The sequence below is a fragment of the Arachis stenosperma genome, chromosome 10 (genome assembly GCF_014773155.1).
Source record: "Arachis stenosperma cultivar V10309 chromosome 10, arast.V10309.gnm1.PFL2, whole genome shotgun sequence".
Classification (NCBI taxonomy): Eukaryota; Viridiplantae; Streptophyta; class Magnoliopsida; order Fabales; family Fabaceae; genus Arachis; species Arachis stenosperma.
In genome coordinates, this window is record NC_080386.1 from 116,809,607 (window position 1) to 116,824,784 (window position 15,178).

General features: G+C 31.4%; 1 protein-coding gene across 1 annotated transcript; it reads left to right on the forward strand.

The window, feature by feature from the left end:
- Window positions 1-382: 382 nt before the first annotated feature.
- LOC130957540 (protein JINGUBANG-like) lies at window positions 383-3,868 on the forward strand. The gene is made up of 3 exons (XM_057884386.1): window positions 383-961; window positions 1,406-1,690; window positions 3,272-3,868. The coding sequence occupies exons 1-3, from the start codon at window positions 383-385 to the stop codon at window positions 3,866-3,868; spliced, it is 1,461 nt and encodes a 486-aa protein (XP_057740369.1).
- Window positions 3,869-15,178: the final 11,310 nt, after the last annotated feature.

Here is a 15,178-nt window from a genome sequence, read left to right on the forward strand (position 1 = left end):
TTTTCCTATTTTTTTTAAATTGATTAAATATTAATAGATAATAATTTGGGACAAATAAAATAATTTTTTAAGTATTACCAATAAAACCCAGTTAATGAAAATAATTTTTAATCATCAGTTCATCACACATTAAATGTGTTAAAAAAAAAGAAAAATGCAAATATTTCAACCTGTACTACAATGTCTACTATTCCACCCTCCAAAGTCATGAGCTGATTTCATCATATTGCACAGTTGAGACACATTTATAACCATAATAACTATACCACCCATCACCCAAACCCTTTTTATATCTTTCATACTCACTCCCCAACCCTAATGTGAAAGGTATCTTCTTTTTGTTAACCAAGACAAATGTTATAATAATGTTATATATGGTACCATGGATTTCTATGGCAACAAAAAATCTCTCCTTTCCCTAATGACTGATACCGAAAATAACAACGAATTCCAACAACAAAAATCTCCAAACATCAATCACCTTCGTATTCAAACCCATAGAGACATCACCATAACACGACAACCACCACAAGATGATGTTAACAATGTTCAATTTAGTTCTCCAAGAACCTCAACATCTGAAAACACAACTACAACTATGTTTCCTATGATGTCTTCGCCGACACACCCGTGTCCGGACTCACCATGGACACTTTCCTCCGTTCCGCCGCCGCCAAACCCTTCGCCTTCCTTGCTCTACCACTGCATAGCCTCCCTCCACCGCCACGAGGGCAACATCTATGCCATAGCGGCTTCTAAGGGATTGGTGTTTACTGGCTCTAACAGCACCAGAATTCGCGTCTGGAAGCAACCCGATTGTATGGACAAAGGGTACCTCAAGGCGAGTTCTGGTGAGGTTAGAGCCATATTGGCTTATAGCAACACACTTTTCTCCACCCACAAGGACCACAAAATCAGGATATGGAACTTCACTGTATCGGACACTTTCAAATCCAAGAAAGTAGGTACCCGTATCATGCATAAATAATATCTCATCTTATTCATGTATAAATATCGAAAATAGAATTGTTAAGGCCAACATGTCTTATCAATTTTAGTCAACATTTTGGATTAATATTTTATTTTTCTATTATTAAAATTTAAAATTTAAAATTTAATTTTTAGTATTTAGTATTTAGAATTCACCGATAAAAAATGGTAGATTTTATCGAAAATGTTAAAAATTCACGCTGAATTATACTTACGTAAAATTAATAATTTAAAACTATAAATAATAATTTAGTTAAACACGTAAAAATAATTGTATATAAATTTTCGTCGTGGAAAAATCATATTTACATCACTTTTTGATACACGTTAAAATATATACATTTTGTTTTGGGAAGAGAGAGTACAAATCTTTATTAAAATTAAACAAAACATGATATATCCAACAATTTTTTAGGTGGGTACGCTACCTAGGAAAAGCTCGTTCCTGTTGTTCCCAAGAGGGAACCAGCAAAATCCAAAGCACAAGGAGAATGTTTCTTGCATGGCTTATTACCATTCGGAGGGGCTATTGTACACTGGGTCACACGATAGAACGGTGAAGGCTTGGAGGGTCTCTGATAGGAAATGCGTTGACTCGTTTCTTGCACATGAAGATAACATAAACTCCATGTTGGTCAACCAAGACGATGGCTGCCTCTTCACTTCATCTTCTGATGGATCAGTCAAGATATGGAGAAGGGTACACACTTATCATCATCATATATATGCACATTTCTCTCTAATATTACTTTTATATTATCTTAACTTTCTAAATTTCTAATTAATTGTATTGCAGAAATTTACTAGCAGTCAATTTCACATAAAATTATATTTAGATTACTCACCTCTGTTATTATTTGGTTTGAAAAAAATAATTTATTATATATAAATAGTTTAATTAAAAAAATTAATTTAAATTGGATTAAACAGTTATTTTTATTTTTTTATTATTCTCTTAAAATTTGTTCTCTTTCAATTTTTTTAAAACTGATCTCAAACTTTTAATTGAGTATATTTTTCTTATTCGTATTTCTTAATCAAATTTCTTATTTCAAATATATTCTTTAATTTTTGTTTTTTATGATGATTTTTTGTTTGTATCACAAACTCGATTCTCCTTTTATGTGAATCTTAATTTTTTTTCCTTTTTTCTTTTTCAATTTCTAATTTTTTCTCCTTCATCATTTTTATACGAACAAAAAGATATGAGTGTATTTTTTTGTTAGAATACTACATTTTACCTTTTCAAACAATTTATATATATATTTTTTATGAGAATTAAATAAATAAAAATAAAAGATAAATTTAATTAAAAAAATTTGATAAAAAAAGATGAAAAAAAAGAACGTACAAAATTTATCATTTAAAAATAATACGTAAAAAAATTGAATTTTTTTTAAAAGTGGTTATTTGATATATCCAAACTAATCTTTTAAAATAATCATTTATATAAAATAAATTAATTTTTTTTATCAAATCAAATAATAACACATGTTAATAATTTAAAAATAATTTTATGTAAAATTGATTGCACGTGAACTTTCACTTAATTGTATTTATGTATTATGCGTTGTATTATATGAAAATTAAACTAAAAATACCTATCAATTAGCTCTATAAAATATATTGACTGTTGACATATGAAATGATTACATATTTGCATTTATAATTTAATTTTTTAAATAATGTAATTAAAGTTTATAAAAAATAACATAATCCAATTATATTGATATAAGAAATATCTTATTTATGTTGTAACATTCAATGTGGATTATTTTTATTGTTTAAAATTATATTTTTAAAATACGAAAAATTAACTCTTAACTAATTATTTTTTTTTAATATTGCTGATATTTCATACATAAATAGTACTACAAGAATATTATTACTATCGATGCTTGACTTCGATAAAGTGCATAAAATTCGACCTTTTTATCAGTTTTATTGACAGTCCAACCGTAGTTAACAGGGCAACTCAAATTTTCTATAATAGTATAGAATAAAACAAAAATTTTCATTTGTCCTCAAAAAACACCTAAAAGCTCTTAATTTATATTTATAAAAATAGTACAGATAAACAATTCTTAATCCGTTAACTTTAAATAATTATTAATTAATAATAAGTTAGCTGGTAATTAGCTAGTTAGGTGTTAGTTACTTAACGAAGTTCTTAAAAAAATAATAAAAATAAAAAAAGTTGTGATTTGTAATCTTTTATGGAGAATTTATTTTTGTTATCTACTCATATTGAATTATATTGGTACTGAATTATGTACGGTAGGTATACACGGAAGACTCGCACACTTTGACAATGACGTTGAAGTTCCAACCTTCACCTGTGAATGCACTTGCTCTAAGCTCCTCCTTCAACCACTGCTTCCTCTATTCAGGTTCCTCCGACGGAATGATCAACTTCTGGGAGAAAGAGAGGCTATGCTACCGGTTCAACCACGGAGGATTCTTGCAGGGCCACCGGTTCGCGGTTCTTTGCTTAGCAACGGTTGGTAATCTTGTATTCAGCGGCTCGGAAGACACCACCATTAGGGTGTGGAGGAGGGAGGAAGGCAGCTGCTACCACGAGTGCTTGGCGGTTCTTGACGGACACCGTGGACCCGTCAGGTGTCTGGCGGCGTGCCTCCAGATGGAAAAGGTTGTTTTGGGTTTCTTGATTTATAGTGCTAGTTTGGACCAAACATTTAAGGTTTGGAGGATTAAGATTTTGAGTGAAGATAATGATGAAAAGATGTGTTTGGAATATGATGCAACAATAAGTAGCAGTGGTAGGGAAGGGAGGGTTAAAGTTAGGGATTATGATATGAGTCCTGTTTTGTCGCCTTCATGGGTCGAGAAGAAGCTACAAGGTACCTACTTCCACTGATTCAGTTACTTGTTTGTATAACTGAATCTCTTGTTTTATTTCTCATATAAAGTAACTAAGTGAAGATATTTTTGTACTAAGATAATAGTTAACAACTTTTAAATAGTTCATCATGTTTATATAACTACTACATTTTTATGTATAAAAAAAAAGTTAATAATAAGAGTAGTTTCTGAACATATTAATTTAATACCAAAATTTTAATTTCTTTAATTTAATCTTTAAAAGTGACAGTTGTAACATGCATGAGTTTTTTAATTATTTTTCATTATCAACATGTTGATGTAGTATATCAACCACACATAATGAAATGATGATATATACTTGATATGTTAATATGGACGATAATATGATATGACAAAATACAACTTGCATTGTTTGTGCCTCATAATTTATATAATAATATAATATTGACATCTTGAGGCACACATGTAACTTTTAGTATTAATTTAAGAATTAACTTACAAAAAAAATTATATTAATATTGACAACAAAGCATGGTTTTCAAAATCAGATTGGTCAATCAAACCGATTTGATTGTGAATTAGTAAATTTTGCGGTTCTGTGTATATTGAAAAATTATTATTCTAAAAATTGCTAAAAAATTGTTGAATCGACCGAAAAATAAACAGTTGGACTGAATTGGAATCTGATCAATTTTAAAAAAAAAAAAGAATCAACGCACACGGTGAAAAACCTAGCCCTTTTTCCCTTTTTTCTTTCATTCAGAAATAAATGGAGCCAAAAACCCCTAGCCATCACCATGGCACAAGAAGTGGCACATTGTCGACCTCCGTTGCACTCAAAGCCGTTGTCCATCCATCCGTCCACCACTAATTCATTCTGTTAACCGCATCACAAAACACTAGTTGCGAAATTCTGTCGTCGCTATGTCAAGGAGGACGACCTTGAACTTCCGTCGTATTGTCACCATCGTCTATTGTCATCTTATCGCCGTGGTCTATCGCCGTTCGTTTTCTTCTGCGATCGAAGGTCAATGACTCATAGCTCACTTGTTCTTTATTTTTTAAATCTTTTTATTGCCTGTGAACTTGTTCGCCCTGATTTTCATCATTAGCACAACTGCGTCTACAGGGTGGGTGAAACTCTCCTAAATTGTTTCTCTCCAGTATTGTCATCCTTAAGAACAAGGTTACCGTTATCTTGAAGCTGAGCACTTGAGATATTAGTGACATGTTTAGTTGAAAATATGAGGTTTGTTGACCAAATTATATAATTTCTTCTATTCATTACTACGAGCTTGCTATCTTTGTGAATCTTGATAACCGCCCCTGAAGAATCTTTCACGACTTGATCTCTATTTGCTATTTATATGATGTTGAACCGGTTAGATTAATAAACTAATAAACCAATAATTATAACAATTTGATGACCGAACGATCTGATTCTCACATCCTTACAACAAAATAACTAATTAACTTTCATATCAATAATCATCTTAAACCATAGAAATTAGTGCAGATTTGTCCACTCTTACCAAATGTCCTCTTAATAATTAATTAAGGAAAGTATTACTATTTAGTGTACTATTCACGAGTGAAGCAAATGTATGTTTGGTTTAAGTGTTTAGAAGCATGAATATATGTTCAAGAGTCTTGAAGGTTAGATCAAACTTGTTTGGCTGATTTTTTTTAATATAATTTTTATCCTCAAATGTACATTTATTTGAAGCAGTTTTTGCTTTTCATTTTTACTGTTAAGAATTGATTGTAAAATTTATTCTCTTAATTACATTTATTCACCTTCTTCCTTTTATACATACACCATCATCTTTATTTTATGAGAAAGAATGGGGAGTCGATAGTTTTAGTGTACAATATGTATAATAGGCTTAAAAAAAATATATTTTAAAAATTAAAAATCAGATTTTTAATTAATTATTTAATAGTTATTTAAATTCAGATTTTTAAATTTAAAAAATTAGAATTAGTAGTTAAATTAATTCACACTACATATAATCCTTACACCCAAATTCTGACAGAGCCGTCACCCTCCATCTGCTACCTACACCCACTCTGCACCTCACAGTTCCCCTCGATCTCTCCTTATAGTCGGCGGCAACCATCCGGCGATCAGGTAATCCAAACCTCAGCACCGCCATCCTCTTTCCAAAGCAGTGTCATCCCCCTTTCGCGGTTAGCGACGTCCCGCACTCCCGGAGCAGCGCCGCGCCGCTCCCTTTGCCGTCGGAGTCTCACCGTGAATATAACTCTTTCCTTCCCTTCACGTATCCGTGCCGCCGACGCTGTCGCAGACGATGCTGTCACGGGTTTCTACATAAGCCGCCAAAAGTTCAACGACGCCGCTGTTTGAATTAACCGTGTGAGTATGGTAGATGTAACGTACGCGTGCTGAAAACAATATCAAATTAAACACTCAATTGCTTACTTTTGAATCTCACTCATGTCTCCTCATCTGTTCAAGTTTTTTTTTCTATTTTTTGTTTCTCCATTTTTATGGTTACATCAAATCATAAGACTCCGTCAAATTATACATTTTTTCTTTTTTTTAATAAAAATTAAACTATTGGATGATCAAAGTTATTTCTTTTATTTATTCATCTTCTTCTTCTATTTTAATGGTCATTTTAGTAGGTATGCAGATGGTTATTTTAATTTTTATGTAGATGATTATTTTGATTGGATTGGGTTTAGTTATATATAATTAAAATATGTTGAATGTTCAATTCATTAGGTATGCGGATGATTATTTTTATCCTTAAGTGAATGGTTATTTTTACTAAAGGTGAGTGGCATGTGGCAAGCCAAGTAACGACAGTAAAATGGGATGATTATTGATGAAGGTGGGTGGCGGCCGGTTGAAAAAGAGAGTACTAAAGTGAAATGTTTTAGTAAATTAGGATTTTAGATGGTTATTTTTTTGAAATAGCTAACTGGATTTTTTAAAAATTTGAAATTTGAAATTGGAAGATTTAAAATTAGAAATTTGATGTAATATAACTGAATGAGAGTTTTTGAATTTATTGTTTATCTCTATTGGACTAAATAACTAAACCATTATACGTATTGTCAAGATTCCTAGTTCCCTAGTAGGATTCTTATTTTATTTTTTAACTATTCTTCTTCGTCTTTCTCATTTTTTCTACATGCAAAGTCATCTTCATTTTATTTTTTAATTATTCTTTTTCATCTTCTGTCTTTATTTTATTTTATGCATCTTATTATTTTTTTTATAAATTCGTTTGCCTTTTATTATTATAATTTATAATTATTAGATATTATCAATTATGTGTATATATATTTAATATTATGTATAATTTATTATAATATACATATAACATTTAAGATAATATTTTATTATAATAATATATTATAATTTAAAATTTTGTAATATAAAAATTATTAAAATAATAGTATTAAGAATCTAATCTAATATTTACTCTTTTAGTAATAATTTCACATCTAAAAATAATTTTAATCATTGTTATTTAAACATAAATTTCGTTAAAATAAATTTAATTTTAATCAAAATTAATTTTAATATAATCAAATTAAAATTAATTCCAGTTTATATATAAAAACTAAACCAAAACACACAGCAAGAGGTTATGGTTTTGGTAGAACCATTAATACGAGAACGTGGTGACATGCGTGGGTAGCTTGTCACAATACGACAATACAGAGTCAAGCAAAGCAACGTTATCTGTCTGCGTCACATACACATGCATGCACGCAAATCCTCCAAGTACTTTATTATGGTACCTACATTATTAATTCTAGTACCACCATCATGGATCATCAATAAGAAAATAGGTGGAAATTTAGATGTAGTAAACTTTAGATAAAGTTGATATCTGAAAATTGTTAAATGATTTGATTAATTTCACTTAATTTTCAGTTATCAAATAGTCAGATATCAACTTCACATAAAATTGACTTTACCTAAATTTTCACTAAGAAAATAACTCATTTCATCTTTTCCCCCTTCCTTCAGCTATTCATGGTAAGTATGTATTAGAGCAGTGATTAATTTCTAACAAACTTATAACACTTCAATGCGTAACTTCCTTTATCCAAAATAAAGATTACATAACCCTAATTTGTCGATCCTTTGAATATTAAAAAAATGTAGAATTCAAAATAATGTGGCATATTATATATACACTAAAACCTGTTACTAAATCAATCACTCATATATATAACATATATTAAAATACAAAATATATATTAAAAATATACAAAATAACATAACACATATATTTATATACAAATATATAATAAATAATTTAGTAACTAATTTTTTATATATTCTTAACATTTTTGTAATTCCCAGTGTTTAAAGATGCTTCAATTTTCATATTCAGCTTCATGATTATTGATACCATTTTTAGAAATTTTAATTTGACAATACAGACCAGAAAATTGTAACCATATATACAAATTACAATATATAAACAAAAAGCAGCATAATTTTTTATCAAACTTGGAAACCAAGCTTTGAATCATCTCTCATGGTAGTAGTCCTGCGAAAGGGCAGAAGCTATTCAAGTATTCATCATCATCCTCCGGATCGAAATGCTTAACCTCATCCAAAAGACCAATGTTAACTACAAGAAAAATACCCATTCAGGTACACTTGAAAAGTGTAGCTAAAAGTGAAAAAAAATGATGCCTTAGGCTACGGCTACGCTTTTTGGGCTACGGCTACGCTTTTTGAGGTGATTCCTATTCAGTCGTTGCCTATTCTCAAAGGCTACGCTTTTCTGCACCAAGAGCTACGCTTTTGGCATTTGGGAATAGGCTACGCTTTTCAAGTGATGCCGTCCAGGACCAAAGGCTACGCTTTTCAGCTTTCATTTTTTCAGAATAGGCTACGCTTTTCAACACTACTGCATCACTTGTAAAGCGTAGCCACATTGTATACCATAGCTACTTTTTATAAGCGTAGCCTTGGATCCCTCTTTTTTTTTGTATACTATAGCTACTGCATATAAGTGTAGCCTTAGGTCCCTCATTGTTTTTTTTTTTATTTTTCTATATATATATATATTCTAATAATTTTTTTTTCTAAACCCTAATATTTAGTAATATGATTATGTATATAATCCTATTTTTTTAATTAAATTAGTTAAAAATTATAAAATAAAAATAAATACATAAAAATACCATACAATATTCTTTAAATAATAAAAATTATCCTTTAACAAAATATATTTATAATGAACTAAAAATATTAGGATGATCATAAATGAGTATTCATACATCTCACACTAAATTAAACATACCCATATCAAAATATACATTAGACCACTTAGGATTTACTACTAATAAACTATAAAAAAACCAAAATATTGTATCCTACATAAGTATCTTCTAATAAAAGTTATTAACCTTCTGATAGAAGAGAAAAAAATCTTGTTCTTTAAATATCTTGTTCGACGGAAGATCGTATTTGGGAGATTTCTGGTTCTTCATCTGCCTCAAATCTTGTTCTGTAGGTTCTGGCAACTACAAAAGAAAAAAATCAAAATTATATAACACTTACTAAACCCCTTAAGGCTTAAATTTGAAAGCATACATAGCACAAAAATGGAAAAAAATGAAATTCACAAACAAAATCAGAAACAAGGTAAATAAGTGTATATCATACCAATTCAATGTGACCCTGAGGGAAATAGAAAACTCTGTCTTGAACACGAAGGGCATCCATTAATGCCCCTGCACAGCCTCCATAGCTCTTTAAACAAATCATCACCAGCCCCATCTGCCACAAAACAAAACACAAACATGTTAAAAACTTTGCATGGTTTTTTTCAGACCAAAAGTTGAAAACTTTTTTCTCTCATTTTTGCATTAAGCTCTTCCTTAGTAACCTCCATGTTCACAAGGCAAAAAGGGTCATTCACTTCATATTGAAAAATTAAAGGAAAACATTAAAAATGAAGGGTCCCAACAACATTAGTCAATTGCTGAAAGAACACAGACATTACTCTTTTTTCAGCTCAACACTCACATTAACCAAACATGGTAAACAACAAAACCACATGAAAATAAATAAATAAGTGGGAGATATTGAGCAGAGGAAGAGATATTATTAGATCCATTAAGACTTAAAAGAGTCAACTATCTAAGGTAAAGAGTCAACCATAGTCTCTTGAAACTCAGCTCCAAGATAGCCACTAGAAACATGGAACCAGTTATCCAATAACAAGTAGTTTGCCACAGTACCAGAAATATATAAATAATAATAAGAGACAATCAAGAAGACATGAAAGGAGAGAATGAAGGGCACAGACCTCATTTTGGATCCTGTTGCATAAAGATTCAACCAATTGATTTCTGTCAAATCCCATATTAACCACTTCCTGAAGAAGCTCTTCGTCAATCTGCAAAACCATGATATTGGTGGATTTTGTAAGTGAATAAGTGTGAGTATCAAAATTGTTTAAGGTGGAATTAATGTCAAAAATAAAAACCAGGCAAATTGATAAACATAAGGACGCTATTCTATTCTTTATCAGAAGGTAAGATAAAGAACAATATGTTCCTTTTGCTTCACTCAAATTTTAACTCCAGTTGGCACAGTCTCAGAGAAAGAACAAACTTTGAAATGCTTAATTCAATGATAGGAATATTTAGGAACATGAAGCTCAATAGTTGACAATAGTTAATAAATTGCCATGAGCCACGAAAATACTGCAGCATATATAATCCACATGCAACAAAAATAATAAACATGAAATCAGTAAACTACTCTAGACAAATGAATAATAGTCCCCATTAGTACTTGATTTTTGTTTATTAGAATATTACCATTTACCACTACAAAGTAAACTGCTGATTAAGAAAGCAACAATCATTCATATACAGATCTAAGAATCAAGCAGCTGACTGGTCAATAAATATATTATGTAGCCTAACTTATTTGAGAATAAGCATACTCAATGAAAAGGTTTCTACCATTTAATCACCAAATACAGATAAAATCAATATCTAACTATTCTAACCCTTACCTCTTTGTTGATCAAATACACAAGACTTGTCCCTGTTTTTCTCTTGAGCCCAAACCTTAACCGTTCCAAGAACCAAAATTTTGGTTACATTTCACAAGGCCATTCGACCAAATTAAACACAGAGGAGAGAAAATCACTCACCTCTCTTTGCTTGTGGTGGTAGTTGTGTTAAAAGAAATTGAATAAACTGGAAAAAATGGAGCAAGAGAATTATTAGAATTTTGAATTAGAGGAGAAAAGAAAGAAGATGAAGTCGCTGTCCTCACCTAGCAAAGAAACTCGAAGAACAGTTGGGTGAGTGGAACGCAGCTCCCTCTTAAGCTTCAGTCAGCTCCCTCCTTGGCCATCATTCTCTTTCTCTTGGTGCTATGATTGATGAAGAGCCAAAAACTTGAAGAATGCTCCTGTTTTTGCTCCCTGGTGCTTTGGCTATTCCTCTGTTCCTTGCCCTCTCTCTACTGTCTGTGAATTCATGAGGGAGACAGATGGAGACACAATGTTATGTTATGATTATGGGTATTTTTCTTGTAGTGAGTTCTCCTATGTTATGTTAGATAGATTGAAGAGGAGGTACCTGTCACAAATTTGAACCTATTCCATCAAGGGTGATTTGTTTAATATGCCACTAAACAAGTCAATCGGTATCTAAATAGACATGTTACTTGTGCAACTTGGAAGGAGGAGAAAATTGCAAGCAGAATGCAAACATTCAACTGAGATTAAAGTGCTTGAATAAACTCCAGAAGTACTTACTTGAGAGGATCCTCAGTGCTTTCCCCAACATATGCAACAGCAGCAAAGTGCATCACAGCATCAAACTTATTCTCCAAAAATATTTTATTAACCTGGTAACCAGTTAAGTAGAAAATCTTTCTTGGGTATTCTCCACATACATTTCAATCAAAGTTAAAAATATGACAACAAAATATTTCTAGTGATGAGGAAAGTGGGTAAGGATACAGATGTCTGATCTCCCAAGTCAGCATATATAAATTGAAGCCTTCCTGGTTCTGGAAATAAATTTTGAAGAACTCTGACGGCACCCATATTTCCTTGTGACAGATTGTCCTGCCAAAAAGGAAAAAACAATGGTATGCCTGTCGCAACCACACTGATAAGTGCATTTGATTTTGTCAGAGAAATATTTCATTTTTATTAATAGACATACTACTATAGTGACACGATAATTTTCCTTCAGAAGCCGAAGCGTAGCATGTGAACCAATGTAGCCTGCACTGCCTGTTACTAAAACATGAGTTACCCCAGGTTCGCGAATGGCAAACTGGAAAAGGGGAAAAACAGAAACGAAAATAATAAATTAGCTTAAATAAACAAAGAAAATTAGCTTTAGAGAAGGCAAACTCCTATATCAGGATAGTTCAAAGAAAGAAGAAAACTATAACTGAAAAATATATATATCTTGTCTTTATAATTTTTCCCTTAAAAACTATCCCCTTTTCTCCTTCTTTCAACTATCTGGCTGACAAAAGTTGTGAATGGTAATTAAACATAATCAAGCTTCACTCTTTATGGACAAAAAATTAAAATAGTTCATATCATTCATCAATTCATCTCTATCAACAATCTACCACTTTTAAGATATCTTTCAAAGGGTAATAATCAAACAGCTATGAAACTATAATGAATATGCACATCTCTGGTGTGGAGGGGACAAAAAAAGGGGAAAGAAGCAAAGACATAAAAAGCTCTCAAAGAAAACATGTGTAAGATGACTAGCGATTACCGGACTAGTGGAACTCAAAGATGGAGATTGCTTGATCATGATAATGCATAATGCTATTAATCCAGCAGCAAGAAAAACTTTTCCAAGAAAATTGCCTTTCCTTTTTGGGTCAGCATAATCCAAGCCTAAAAGACAGAAAAACATAAACAGGAGAAATTAAATTGAAGAGGCCACATCTATGATAAGCTTAACAAATCCAATGGCATGAAATAAACTACAGAACTAGACAATGATTCGTCGTAAGCAAAAAGTGAAATTTAAACAAGAAAAAATCAACAAGAACAATAACAAAAATAAGAATAATAATTCAGTTGACACATGGTGAAATTTACATTGGTGATTTTAGTATTGATCTGGCAGTCCACAGATAAATAACGCAGAATACAGAAGCTAAAACCCCAATTAAAACCCTAAAACCAAAACCCAAAACCTCCCAAATTTCACAGAACCATCATCATCATCGGGCGCTTACCTCGCTTGTTAGGGATCGATGCTTTGCCTCATTGGAAACCTTGATGCTTCACAGTAGAGCAAAGAAGAGGTCGCTAGAGAGCATACAGTTTCTTTGACACTACACAGAGAGGGCGAGTGAGAGAGAGCGAGAAGAAAAGAACGAGGCACAGAATGCTTACTTGGTGAGCGTGGTGATGAATGGCAACGGTGAACAAGAGATGAGCCACGACGAATCGAAGGTGAAAACTCTTGAAGAGATGAGCAGCGGCGACGAATCGAAGGAGAAGGTGCGCGAGTTTGTACAGGTAGCGTGAATTGGTGACGAATCAAAGAAAAAATATTCATTAAGCTCAGTATATAACGCAGAGATGAGGGTTACTCGATCGAATTGAAAGGGGAAGGACAATGAGAAGCGCAGAGATAACGCTGGTGAGGGCGGCGCAGCGACGAGGAGGAGGGCGAAGAGGAGCGACGATGAGTGGTGAGTGAGAGGGTTTCTGTAGAGAGAGGGTTTCTTCGCGATGGTAAGCTTTGAAGGGTTTCTTCGATGGTGACAGGGTTTCTGAAAGGGGATTGAGATGAAGGCTGAGATGAAGGCTAAGTGTGAGTTTTGGAGGGACAAAAATTTCACTAAGTGTGTGAGTTTTGCTTTTGGGAAATTAAGGAATAAAATTTATCAATTGTCAATTTTGGCTCTAGAGACATTAGGCATCACTTTTAAAACGCACCCAAAACTTAACAAATAGGCTATCCTTTAAAAGCGTCTCCTTTGATATGAAAAGTGAACCTATAGATATCAACCTACAGCTACGCTTTTTAAGTGATATCTTTAATACCTAAGGCTACGCTTTTTAAATGATGCTGCATTTGTGTATCCTTTTCTCTTATAAAAAGGAAACACAGAGAAAAGCGTAGCCTATTCTATGAATAGGCTACGCTTTTCAAATGTAGCCTAAAAAAAGTGTGGTTGAATGGGTATTTTTCTTGTAGCGTTTCCCCCCTCACAGCACTTTCTCTTTCACTCTCGTCTTCCTCTTTTCAACACACACTCAACCCCACCACTTTCTTCCTTTATCACTATTGTTGGACCACAACAAACCTTCAACAAAATTCAAAGAAAATGCTAAGAAGATCAAAAATTAAAGAAGTAAATCAACCAGAGATTCATATTATTAATTATCTTAGACATCTAAATTATGTAAATTTTTATTTTTTAATAATCTGATTTAATAATAATAATAGTAATAATATTAAATTTGATTAGCAATATATATATTGTAATGGCACTAAGTAGAGATTAATTATGTATGTGTGTATGATGTTATTACTAGGTGGTTAGAAATAGAAATTAAAAAGGAATTAATCTTGTACGTATGTATGTATGATATAGTATGGTAAGCTCTACAGAATAATTGGGTTTTTTTTTATAGTTAATGAATGAAAGAAGAAGAAAAATGAGATGAGATCTGTACATATTAGATTAGAGTATATTAATATTGTTGTTGTTATTATTAGCAGTACTAATTGAGTTTAATAAATTATTATGGTTAATAATAAAAATTTAATAAATTATTTTATTTATGATCATTAATAATTGAATTTTAATTCAGTAAAATTTAGACAATAAATTAGTAATAACTAAACTTATATTAGGAAATTATGCTGTGTTATGAATAATAATAATAATAATAATAATAATAATAATAGTATGCTGTTTTATGAATAATAATAACAATAATAAAATTAGTATGCTGTTTTACGAATAAATAGTTTATCAGTCGTGAAATTATTGTGGTTAGTTAGTTAAGGTTAAATCATTTTTGTTATAAGGTAATGAATATGATTGAAGGATTTTTGTATAACAAATTTACTGTGTATGTTTGAAATGTAATTATGCTGGAATTAGTTATAATGGACATGTAAGGATAATTGTGTTTTTGAGAATATAATTATATTATACTGGTACTTATAGTGGAAATGTGATATTGTAGGGTTCACGGATGTTGATGTGTGATCATTTAAAACCGCCGGATCCATACAATCAAATTGTTGAGTCACACTTACGCGAGACTGAATTTTATTATGTTTCTCAAATTGGAGTTATCCAATGTTAGTCAGC